This window comes from Amaranthus tricolor, chromosome 2, assembly GCF_026212465.1.
Source record: "Amaranthus tricolor cultivar Red isolate AtriRed21 chromosome 2, ASM2621246v1, whole genome shotgun sequence".
Taxonomy (NCBI): Eukaryota; Viridiplantae; Streptophyta; class Magnoliopsida; order Caryophyllales; family Amaranthaceae; genus Amaranthus; species Amaranthus tricolor.
Window position 1 is genome coordinate 31,319,029 of NC_080048.1, and position 12,987 is coordinate 31,332,015.

Here is a 12,987-nt window from a genome sequence, read left to right on the forward strand (position 1 = left end):
TCTCCAAAATTAAAAGTAATGGTTTAAGATTTTTCATTATATTTTTCTCAATAATGTATATATCAACAGTTAACATAACTACTACTTTTACCGGTCAATATTAATTTACGCAATTAATTAGACGGCTAAGTATTTAACAAATACGATTCTACAACTATAACTACTCTAGCAACAAGGACTTAGACAACACTTCCATCTTGAGCCAAATAGGTCCAAATATGTCTCAAACAATAGCTTTGGACTAATAGGATATTATTGAACCATCTTAAAAATAAGAAATATCTCTTTCTATTTATCTCAATTAGAAAATTTAGTTTTTTTATTTTAATACGTGTAAAGTTTTACTTTGTTTGGAATAGGCAATTCATCCTCAAAATCACATCATATGGTGAGTTTAGAATGAAACTTACTATTTTTTAAGAAAGTGACATTTATATTATTATTTATTCTATGCAAAGCTGAATTTTTGTAATTTTAAAAATACATGTATATGTTATTTTCAGATTTGACTTTTTATGATTTATATAATATTAATGAGCAATCAACCTATAATATGCTGAATAAATCAGCTATATGATGGAGTACCTTACTAGAAGTAGAGTATGTTTTTGTATTGACATTTTGAAAGAAAAATAATAATCTTCATGCCATCACATGTACGTATCATATGCATAACTGCAATTCTCATCAAGAGGAGAAATGTACGTGCGCATAAATTTTGTAACCTTTTAATTTAAAGAGAGATAATGTGATTTTTCACCAAAGAATTATGAGTTATTAAAATATACTTTTTTAAGATTTAATAGTTGCTATAATTCTTATAGCAATTATTATTTATCAACTGATCTTATTTGGTTAATATTTTTTTATGTATAATGTAAAACATAGTCAAATGAGATCTTGTTTAATTCGTCTTAATACATATTTTTATAATATTAACATTTTAGAATATTTTATCATATAAAATTAAAGATATTAAAAATTCAAACTGTAAATTGGATAGCATGAAAAATAAAAATATAGCAACTATTAAAAATCAAATGAAATATAATTTTAATAGTCCGAGGGAGTATATAGTATACTTCATCTGTTCCAATTTACTTGCAACATTTGCTTTTTCATGCAGTCCAATACACTAATTCAATTCTTAATATCTCTAATTATGAATAATAAAAAATTATAAAAATTTTATATTAATAATCTTTACAATAAGACGAATTAAATAAGATCTTACTTGACTATATTTTAACCTATAGATTAAAAACTAATCACAAATTAAGAGTGATGCATAAATAGTGCCAATGTTGCAACTAATTTGGAACGGAGGAAGTATATATAATACTAAAAATATTTCAAACATAATTAGTGTTGATATTGATTAATTCTTTTGCTATTCTCTTTTGTTTTTTTTTTCCATTGTTAACTTTGGGGCTACTATCAACCTTATGGTTGATGGTAATCCCCCAATCTCTTCATTTTTGCTTTTTTTCATTTTTGGCCACAAAAAAAATTCATCATCTCTATATTATAGAGTTATTCTATTTATTTATTGAATTCAATCTACCCATATATAGGGTTTTAAAGTCTCTAAATCTTATGGTGAGAGGTTGAAGTCATGTTATCGACTCGATGGTAAAATGTTATATAACATCATCAAGGGTTTCAATTCTGCTAATATAGTCAATATTTTTAAACTTATCTCTATTTAAAAGCCACACCAGATCTAAAGGCCCTCTCGGAGGAGGGGAAAACTTCAGTGTTAGATCTTCTTTGTAATGATCGTAACTTTTTTTATATAGAATTTTTTATAATTAAAATTGTTATGGATTTGATAGTCTATTGTAGATGTCGTATGAGATTTTTATTAATGAATTATTAGATTCCTTTCAAAAAAAAAACTAGCAATTACTATTGGATATTATCCTTAATGGCCTATTCCCTAGTCCCCAATATGCAACATTTAACATTTGCACAAGTAATCAAGTATTAAAAAACTGTAGAGCAATTAAATAGAAATGTTACAAAGAAAATGGATGAATCAAAATAGAAATACCGAAAAACTCCTATTGAGGTAGCTGTAGTTAATCTTATTTAACAGACCTAAGGAAGTGCTAAAAGATATCTTGCTAAACCTTTTAAATATTGTCAATAATTCAACTCTCGAAACACTCTCTTAAAACAAAGTTGTTGAATGTCAAACCAGAGAAGAAAGCTTATTGAAATAATTGGATGACCTTTATTCTTCTAAGTCAGATTTGGAATTTCAATTTGAAAAAGTAAAATCTGTTTTCGATTATAAAGTCAAGGCCATGAAAAATTGGTCAAGATAACATGGTTAGGGCCCTGACAGATGATAACAATGCTTTGAAAAGAAAACTCGCTTCTCTAAACAGTTCCAAAGGTAGATTAGAAAAGGAGAAGAAAGATCTGATTGGAAGTGTAAATGTCAAAGTGAACTTTTGCCAAATTTGCTAAATCGGAACAAGAACTTAATATGTTATTATGTTCAAATCAAAAGCCTAGCAACATGTGTGGTATTGGTCATAAACAAAATGTTTTTATCAAAAAGACTCAAACCACCTTTGTTAAAGAGAAAGCTGATTGGTATTATCCTATGTGTTTATATTGCGGTAAGAAAGGTCACATAAAGTTTGCATGCTCCTAAGAAGAACCAACCCTCATATTATTAGAGATACATTTCATGTCCTTCAATGAGCACATGTTAGACAAATTTGAATTATCAAAGGAATCATACTCCTAACTTGGTTGATTCCGAATATGAAAACAAATTTAAGTAGTGGTCTAGCCAAAAGATTTGATATATTGTTTTGTAGGTACCTAACAAATGAATTCTTGATAGTTTATGTTCAAAGCATATGAGTGAAAAACTAACTTTATTCACCGAACTCAAAGAACAAATTGGTAGAACCATTACTCTTGGTGATAAAACATAATGCAATATTCTTGGTGTTGGAAAAGTTGGTTGTGTTCATCTAATTCCGTAGATGATGTGTTACTAGTTGATGGTCTTAAGTACAATCTTCTCAGCATCTCTCAACTATGTGACAAAGGAAATCAAGTGGTCTTTGACAAAGATAAGTGTGAGGTAAAATGTATCAAATCTGGTAAGGTTATTATTACTGCTCCTAGATGTGATAATATTTATTCTATGTTTACTAACAAAGTTGGACATTAAAATGTGCAAACTATAAAACTACTTGATTTTCATGACCTAGTGAGAGGACTTCAACTTATCCCACAAGATTGATGAGTTATGTAAGTCGTGTTGCAAAGATTTGCAAACCAAAGGTTCCTTCAAACCTAAAAAGGTAGTAAGTACTTCTCAACATATTGAACTTTTACATATTGATTTTTGTGGTTTAGATCTCCCAAAGGTAAACAATACATCCTCGTTGTAGTTGATGATTTCTCTCGCTTTCATGGTTAGCTTTTCTTCATGAGAAATCAAAAGCTAATGGAGTTTTCAAAGCTTTGCAAAGAACTTCAACAAAACGAAGTTATGGAACGAAAAAATCCCACTCTTGAGGACATGTCCAGGACAATGTTTTGTTAGAAAACGGTCATCCTAAAACATTTTGGGATGAAGCAGTTAACACTGCTAAATTATGTCCTCAATAGATGTTTAATAAGACCTTTTTGAAAAAGACTCCCTATGAGTTATTCAAGGGGAGGAAACCAAACATTTCGTATTTCAAACCTTTTGGATGTACATGTTTTGTCCATAACAATGGTAGGAAAACTTTGGTAAGTTTGACGCACGCAGTGACGAAGCTTAAAGTTGATAAAAAAAAAATTTAAGGTTATGTTTTGTAGAAGGTAGCTCTGGGAGTATATGTTGAAAGTCTAAGTAGCTATTAGATATAGGAATAGTTATTAAATGTTTAACAGTATAATAATTAGTTGTGGAAAGCATTATTATTCGACGTGGAAAGTATTATTATTCGACAAAACTCAAAAGCATTGAAAATTAATTTGTTAGGATAAACATAGAGAAAATATCAAAACACCATTTTGCATACTACAAGTTTTGAAAGTAGCTAAGACTACCAAATGTTACCAAAACTACTAATTTACCGAGTAATAATTTCTTAAAGTAATATTTTAACCTCGTTAAACCACTAACAACTATCTATATTACTATATTGAACATATCCTAAACAAGGGTCTGAATTTTAATAATTTATTTAATACGTTTAGACAAGGCTTCATATTGTATGGCATATATCCAAGTTAATTAACGTAAATTAGGTCACAACACCTCATTACATCATAATACTTGGCATTTTTAGAAAAAATCTTATCTTTTTGTAGACTTCCACCTTAAATCCTTGATTAACAATGCTTCATTAATCTTAATTCTTATTTATCTTATTCTCAACCTAGGATACAACATTTATTCAAAAAAAAAAAAACTAGGATACAAAAAATATTGTCGTATATGAGAATAACTCAAATGTTGCAAAAAAAAAAAAAAAAAAAAAAAAAAGAATTGTCCACAGTATATTTTCACAAATACATGCTAATCTCAATTTAAATAGAAAAACCAGCAATTATGAAAAACATCCAATAAATAGAGACCATTTGATTAACTTGTTTTCAAAAAACATAAATCAAGAAAAATTATTTTCATAAAATATGGAAAAAAGAAAAAAAAATCCACCTTTCCTTCTTCATCCTCCTCTTAAAGGATAGGGATAAAATCAACTCATCACCACAAAATATGTTTCGTATAAAATGGTTTCCCTTAATTATCATTTCCAAATTTTATTTTAGTCAACTCACAAATAATAAAACAATTCATTTTACATGACAATGTTTCAACATGAGACAACCACATATAATTAACACATTTCTTTAAAATTGTAATTGATCATTACATATGTTAATTTAATAGATATAATGTCAGTATGTCACTATAAAACCGTTTCAATAGAGAATTTCAAATAAGACAAATTTTTTATTAACACCATCTCATGATAAAACGACTTAATATGAGTTGATCTGATTTTTATATTTTTAAAAAACAATTAAAATAATTCTTATTTAATTTTTTTAAAAGTAATTTAGGTTGATTGTGATAATAAAAATAGGATTTCCCAAAGAACAAAGACTCTTTCATTTTACCCTAATGATGATTTTTAAAATTAATTAATTATAATAATATTTTTGATTTGTAAAAAAATTCTCGTAAAACAAACTATATAAATAGGATTGTGGGATCTAGTTATATACCAATCGCCAGTTACACGCATCTCGCGTTTCTTTTTTCTTTTATTTACTACTTCTAAGTTCTATATCATATGCTCAAATTCCTCTCATCATCCATCTTTCTCTTGTCTCTTCCTCCACTTCACTCTTCTTAGACTCTGTATTTTCTCTCTCTAGCAGACCTTTCATTTTGGATTTCAATGGTGGAATATTCTTCTATTCCTCTTCACAACGATGTTGAATACCCGTTACCTGCTCCTCCGCCGTTGAATGTCGTAGGGAAATCCAAAACCACTCGCGTCGCTTCTCTCGACGTTTTTCGCGGTCTTTGTGTTTTCGTATGTTTCTCTATTTTTGATTTTAACCTAATTTATCTGCATTGTTTTGATCGCCTTTTCGATTTCTTGTTATGATTACGCATTCTTGATTTGTTGCTTTAAAATTTATTAATTTGATGGATTCTTGTTGTTTTGTTGTAAATTGGATTTCTTGTTAGTTTCTTTTGACGTGTTTTGTTGCTATTTATGTTTTTGCGGAAGAAAATGAATGTTAATTTTGTCTTGATCGCCTTTTCAATTCCGTTTTTACGATTACGCATTTTTGGTTTGTTGCTTTAAAGTTTTCTAATTTGATGGCCTTTTGTTGCTTAGATATAATTAGGATTTCTTGTTATTTTGTTTTGACGTATTTTGTTGCTATTTCTAGATTTCCGGAAGAAAACGAATACTTCTATTAAATTTGTTTGATTTGTCGGATAATTGGACGAAATCTGTATCTTATTTTTCCAACAAAAATTATTGATTTTGTCTTGTTTAGATGTAATTTTTGATCAATTGATTGCAAAAGAAGCTTAAGTTGCATGTAAATTGCTTAATTGATTTTTTCAAAATTTGTGAATTTCAGTTGATGATGGTGGTTGATTATGGAGGATCAATTTTCCCGTCAATAGCACATGCGCCTTGGAATGGCTTAAATCTCGCTGATTTTGTTATGCCTTTCTTTCTCTTTATCGCCGGACTTTCTCTTGCTATTGCTTACAAGGTGGAGTATTTCAGACTGAGAAACGTTGATTCTCTGTATGAATGGAGATTGATCATCGATCAAATTTTATTCGAGTAAGTAAATATTGTTTCGACTAATTAATTTGAGATTATTACAGAAAGTTGACGACAAAATGGATGCAACCAAGAAAGCAACCTTTAGAGCTGCGAAGTTATTTATTTTAGGTGTTTTTCTGCAAGGTACATTGATAACTAGAACTTTTTTTATTATTATCATCTATGAAAATTTTGTAAAATTGATTTCAACCAATAATATATCGCTGAAAATTTCGAATTAATAACCTTTTTGGTCAAAAGTAGTCCGCTTTCTTGTTGCATTTTGTTAACTTGACTTCATGGCTTGACTTGTATCCATGTAAGGTTATTAAATGGAGTAACTAGTAATTATGTTTTCCCACATGTATTTTCTATACATTTAATGCTGGGAAAATGGTGTTGACTAGTATTTTTTCGTCAGTCATTATCTTTGCTTTAAATCCTGAGAAATTATCAATATTATAGTGGAGACCCATGTTCTGATGAGCAATAAAGACGTTACACTGAGCATTATTATTGTTGGATGCATTTCAGGTGGATATCTACATGGGGCTAAGTCATTGACATACGGTGTTGATATTTTAAGAATACGCTGGATGGGCATTTTGCAGGTTCGTTGAATTTAATGTTAAGAAGCCTTGTCTTGCTGCTTCAGATTTTTGTTATTTATATATGTAGCTTATCATGAGGTGATAAGGTCAATCCTTTATTAGAGAGTTGTTGAAGGCTGAATCTGTAGTGGAAGTAGGCATAATTAGTTCTTTTATTTTTGACGAAGATATCCGTATAAAGGCATTTCTTGTGTTTAATTTGTCTATTCCATTAGAGAAATATTTGCGTGATACATTTATTTTACATGTTTAAGTCAATGCACTGAGCTCATTGAAACGTGTAAAATATTTCACGCGATTTAAGGTTCTGGTATATGAGATAAATTAATAGCTTTTTGAGTATTCATGTTATGAATTCATTGTATAGTTAGTTTAGTGCGAAAAGTTGATTTTCCATTAGACCTCGAGAATTATGTATGGAATTGATTGTGCTTTTTGCAATTTGTACAGCGGATATCTTTAGCGTACTTAGTTGGTGCCTTGTGTGAGATTTGGCTTCCATGTCAAAAGTGGAGAAAGTTCGGCATGATAAGAAGTTACTTTTGGCAGTGGTAAGATGTACTTTCTCTAAAACTCATCCAATTTATGCTTGGATATTTGAAACTTCAAGACATTCTTGTCATGGTTGTAGCTGATTTTGAACTTGTTTGTCTTGATGGTTTATGTTGAGTTTTATGCTGGTAGTGGTAAGATAGAAGTATTGGATTTTAGATTTTTTAATTTAATTTTTTTGAGTAAATTCTTATGCAATTTCGATGGAACAAGTCGGGTGTTTGGTCAATTTGCATATCATGTAATTTAGTTCATAGTAATTGTATATTTGCTACAATGTGGAAGACATTGCCGTCGTCTAGCTTGTAGTTGTGTGGTGAAAGGAATTTGTTGCAATTTCTTCACCAGAATTCACACTTTGATAAAAATTAATGTTTGGTTTGATTTTTGAAGAATAAAATGTTTTGATAATTTTGAGAGTTGTTTTACTTAAATTATGCTTGAGCAATTAGGCTTCATTAGAATTAATATTAGTTGAAGATACTTTCTTAATTTACAGTTGATGCTGATACATGTTTTTCTTGTAGGTGTCTTGCTTTGCTTTTGTCCTCTATCTATGTTGGACTTCTATATGGCTTATATGTTCCTGATTGGGAAGTCAATATGGCAAATTCAGGTTTATCTTTCCCTGCCGCAAATGGTACCCATGTCTACAAGGTGAGTGTTGGGAAAACTTCATTTTTTTCCCTTTGTCTATTTTAAGAGCTTTCTTATGATTAAGTGAAGTATTTAGTTGCTATGTTTTGTTCAAAACTCTATGAATGTCATTTGAAATAAGTAGCCTTAAATTAGTGCTATATTTTGTCTGTTATTATGGAATATAATTATTAGGTGCTAAAATCAGAATGGTGTCTATACATCATTATTGATCCTTTTGTTATTATTGATTTTGAAGATTCATTGATGCTATCCACAACTAAAAGTCAAATGGATTATCGTATAGTGAAAAACAGTTTGTACCTGCCATCCTTGATGCCTTGTTGACTCAACATATGCTTAGTTATCACGTCCTCGTTTGATGGAATACCTGCTATGGCCTATGGGTGTGAACTGGAATTGGTCTCAAACCCTTTCTGTTTTTTATTTTTCATTAGGTGAAATGTGGAACAAGAGGTAATATTAGTCCTGCCTGCAATTCAGCCGGAATGATTGATCGCTATTTTCTGGGTATCAATCACCTGTATATGAAGCCTGCTTACAAAAATTTGAAGGTACCTCCTAAAAATCTTGCTACTGCTGTTCTAATGTGTGTACTGTATTTCATTAAAGCAATTTGGCCTTATTTTACATTGTTCATTATGACAGGTGTGTAACAAAACTACAGATGGCTTTGTACCCGAGGATTCTCCTTCATGGTGTCATGCTCCTTTTGATCCTGAAGGAATACTAGGGTAAATAAGGATATTGTTCTTTTCCCTATTGTACCTCCACATATATCTTATAGTTGTGCCTCCATTGTTTCATGAACGTGATCGAAGAATGACTTTATTTTCTTGACTTTTTTTTCTCATACTTGAGGAAAATGTTGATACTACTGAGTAGTCAGTACTGATTATAACCTTCCAAGTTTTTGATTCTTTTTTTGAAACAATGAACCCAATCCTGGTTTATTGAGGATCATTTCCTTATACCCCCTTATACTATTTAAGGCATACAACAAGAGCTCATCTGAATAAATATAAATGCCCAACTTGGGCACTTCATTTTTTCAAAATAAAAGAAATCTTCATTTCAGATAATCCTGTGACATCTTGAGAATTTGATACTCGAAGGGTCTTTGCTTTGAAAACATTTACAGTATGAATAAATTGATTTGGGACTGGTGAAATTTATAAATCTATAAAGTAGTTTATAAATTTATTTATCAATAGGTTAGTTGTTTTAAAATAAGATATCTCTACGGGTGGGATTTTTACATTAAAACGCTAATTGGAACACAAAAAGTTAGGAGTTTTTAAATCATTTTTTCTTAATTTTTATTCCGTTTTGACTTAAAATTATAAAGGGCCCTCAAGGAAGATTATTATTATTTTTAGTTTATTGATTTTTGTAATTCCAAGTTGGGATGGACACAAGTCTTTCTTTAGGTAGGTTATCAATTAAGAGTTCTAAAATAATGTTATGGGCAGCTTCCCATCTTTCAGTTTTTCATATGCATTGATGTAATTTGTGTTTAGGAGATTTGAAGATGTTTGTTTAAACGAGATACTCCTACATTTTTTTGAAGATTTTTATTTGCAGGCAAAGACTTGCTTATGTGAAGTGCCAAGTTTCTCTGATGTTTTATCTCCAATTAGCATCAACTATTTCTTATAAAAAAACAATTTGACTTTACCCATTAATCTCTTTATTTGAGTCGAAAGATTGACAATAGCCATGACAAGACTGCACATGATAAGTAAATCAAAGATGTGAATAGGTTGCATGATTTAGATAGTTCTAGTGGGAGATGAGCTAAACAGTGCTATAGCAAATAGGGAAGCGGAATAGTGTCTGCTAGGTTTCCACAAGATGTTTTAGCTCTTGTTTTAAAGATTACAAAATACGGATACTTTGATGGACTCTTTTGTTTTAAATGATTAATTTCAAATCTAGATTGTTTTCTATTGTGGAATTATGACTCAGTTTTCTTCCCTAGCTCCCTTTTCTGTCTGTCTATCTCATTCTCCAATGGGTTGTTTTGAGTTCTAATATAGATTGTATATACTTTTATTTTATGCTACGGATAGTAATGTTTGTCTGATGTGTTTTAGAATTATATCATAAGAAATTGATGTTAACAATAACATGTATGCTGTTTGTTTCAGATCATCTGTGTCCCTTTACCTCTTGATTTTGTAGTGTACTTTCTGGTTTTGGTTTGTTTAGTGTCAGATAGTCTGATACTAATTGACTTCTTTTCGCAGCTCTCTCACTGCGGCTGTGATCTGCATTATTGGACTTCAGTTTGGTCATATTCTCGTACAAAAGGAGGTCAGAACTCAAACTGGGTTGATTGTTCTTTGTGCTTTGTATAACTTTGGCCTTTGCTAGAAACAAAGTTTCATTATTATTTGGAAAGAGTGAGAAGAGTGGGAGAGCTAAATTCGATCATTTTCTGTTTTGAGATTGAACATGATAGACTTATTTTGAGTTTTTTGTTTTTTAATGGAACAGCTGGTTTTTTATTCATTTTCTATTAAATATTTTTTGGGTAGTGACTGGTGAGAGATTGTGGTAACAGTAGGTGGTCGAGTATATATTTATTTTCATTTTCCACTTGTTACATTTTGGGTGTTGAGATAATTAACCATGAATTCAAAGAAGCTATCTGAAGTAAAGATAGAATTCAATTTGATGTCATCAAAATTGAATTTATGACATACAGAATGTCTTGACTGTGTAACACTAACTGATAGGTTTTTGCAGGATCACAAGGAGCGCCTGCACAGATGGTCTTTGCTTTCACTTTTCACTTTCCTCTTCGGATTATATCTTACGTTCACGGGTGAGATTCAATCACAATCACGAGCTTTTTGTTTTTTCCTGATTGAAAGGACTTAATTAAATGACCTCAAAACTTTCGGAAGAGTAGTAAATGATCATAGTTAAACATAGTACGATTAGCAATATTATAAATTTAATTAATTGATCATGTCTAGCATTATTTTTGAATGGGATGAATATATTTAGTAGGATTAGCAATCTTCTAACTTTGATCTTTGTCTACCTTTCAGGCGTACCCTTGAATAAATCGCTGTTTACCGTCAGTTATATCCTTGTAACTTCAGCTATTGCAGGATTCGTATTTTGTGCATTTTATTTACTGGTAGGTCTCTTAAGGCACTGAGCTTTTCTGGCTCATGGATAGTTTTAAAATTTTTCTTTTGTGTGGTTTCTTTGTATTGATATGTCAATGATGCATATATCATACATATATGGCCGACTAGCACAAACATTGTTGTTCTGTTCGCAGGTAGATGTTTGGGGATACAGGTGGCTGACTTTGCCATTAGAGTGGATGGGAGTTCATTCTTTAAGCATTTTTGTCTTGTTGACTTCAAATTTAGCTATTATTGTGCTCCAAGGATTCTATTGGAGAACACCCAACAATAATATGGTAAGTACCGCAACATCCATTACAATTTGAAAGATTATTTTAGCCAGGGAATAAAACTGGATAATTCTTTTCGATTCCTTCTGGCTGATTTGTACATTGATGCTGGACAGATTCACTGGGTTATTAGATGCTTCATCTCGCAATGATATTCTTTGTGCCGAGTTGCTTCCTCATTTTTTATGGTGAGCCTTCTGATTCATCTTTTTAATGTGGATATAAACTTCACTTAAAATAAGGTTAAATAGTAGATGGTTCTTAGAAATGTATTTGGCAAATGAGTTTTACGACTAATGTACAACCATTCTATACAAAGTACGTTTTCATATATAGCCAATTCCTACCTTTTATTCCATTCTCGAATCTCGATGGGGCCAAGGATTTGTAATTCTTTAGTTGTGCATTATAAGACTAACAAAATGACTAAATTAAATCATGTGTACTTTTTTTTTTATGTGAAATTGAAGATGATCTTTGGCACCGTGGGCCAATTTTATTCTTTGTTAATTGTGTACTTACCTTGTTCTCTATTTCCTTTCTTCTCCATAACTTCACACGACAAGTTTATCATGAAATTTATGCAGTTTAGCCAGTCACTTGGCACATAGATTTGGAAGCATGGAACGCCAATCAATATTGGCTCTCAAATAAGGGATTTACTGATAGTTGTTTTGATTTCGCTCGTGAGCCTTATAGTCACAGTAAAAACCAAAAGGCTGTTTTTCAGCTACGTTGATCTGAGTAGTTGGGATCTTGTTTCCAGGTCTTTGAATCAGGCTGAAGATCCCTCCCGACAGTTTTGTGGTTTCAAGGGAAGGCGAATGGTCTTGCAGCAAAGCAGAGATCCATTGACCCCATTTTTGAGTTCTAGTGAAGATAAACAAGAATTAGATGGGGTACCACGGACGTACTTACGTACATAGCAATCTTAGGCCAAAATTTATTAGCTAGTGACATACAATGATATCAGCTATACCATTGGGGATATATTTATTATGTATAGAAATATTGTTCTTCATATATTATTTATTCTTGATATATATTTAACCACTAGTAGGTTATACTTCAGTTTCCGTTGTATAGGTAAATATTAATTGGATAGACTGTCTCATAGTGAAAGTAAACAAATATGAATTGAATTTTAACCCAAAAGTGATTAATTATTACTTTAAAATAATCAATTTGAACCTAAAGTATATAGCCTTAAATGAATTAATTATCAACATCATCAACCCAATATTCCGCTTGAAATTAGGGTCTGGATTAGTTAAGGTAATAGATAATCCAAATTCATACTCCTTTTTAGAGCTGTTCAAATGCCACCCGACCCGAAAATCCGAACCAAAATCGAAAGTTAACCGACCCGAAAACATGTTTCTTTTTTAGGTTGATCGAACCGACA

General features: G+C 30.8%; 1 protein-coding gene across 2 annotated transcripts; it reads left to right on the forward strand.

Annotated features, from left to right (window-relative positions):
* The first annotated feature begins 5,261 nt into the window (after nucleotides 1-5,261).
* LOC130805136 (uncharacterized) lies at nucleotides 5,262-12,652 on the forward strand. 2 transcript variants are annotated; one of them, XM_057669793.1, is made up of 14 exons: nucleotides 5,262-5,567; nucleotides 6,133-6,270; nucleotides 6,389-6,470; nucleotides 6,861-6,937; nucleotides 7,388-7,488; nucleotides 8,017-8,146; nucleotides 8,584-8,700; nucleotides 8,795-8,880; nucleotides 10,396-10,462; nucleotides 10,898-10,976; nucleotides 11,206-11,297; nucleotides 11,445-11,588; nucleotides 11,699-11,770; nucleotides 12,170-12,652. In XM_057669793.1, the coding sequence occupies exons 1-13, from the start codon at nucleotides 5,430-5,432 to the stop codon at nucleotides 11,732-11,734; spliced, it is 1,287 nt and encodes a 428-aa protein (XP_057525776.1). In that variant the 5' UTR covers nucleotides 5,262-5,429; the 3' UTR covers nucleotides 11,735-11,770; nucleotides 12,170-12,652. The 2 variants fall into 2 exon arrangements, with proteins under 2 accessions (XP_057525776.1, XP_057525777.1); XM_057669794.1 differs by having other exon boundaries at nucleotides 12,349-12,652.
* The last annotated feature ends 335 nt before the right edge of the window (nucleotides 12,653-12,987 follow it).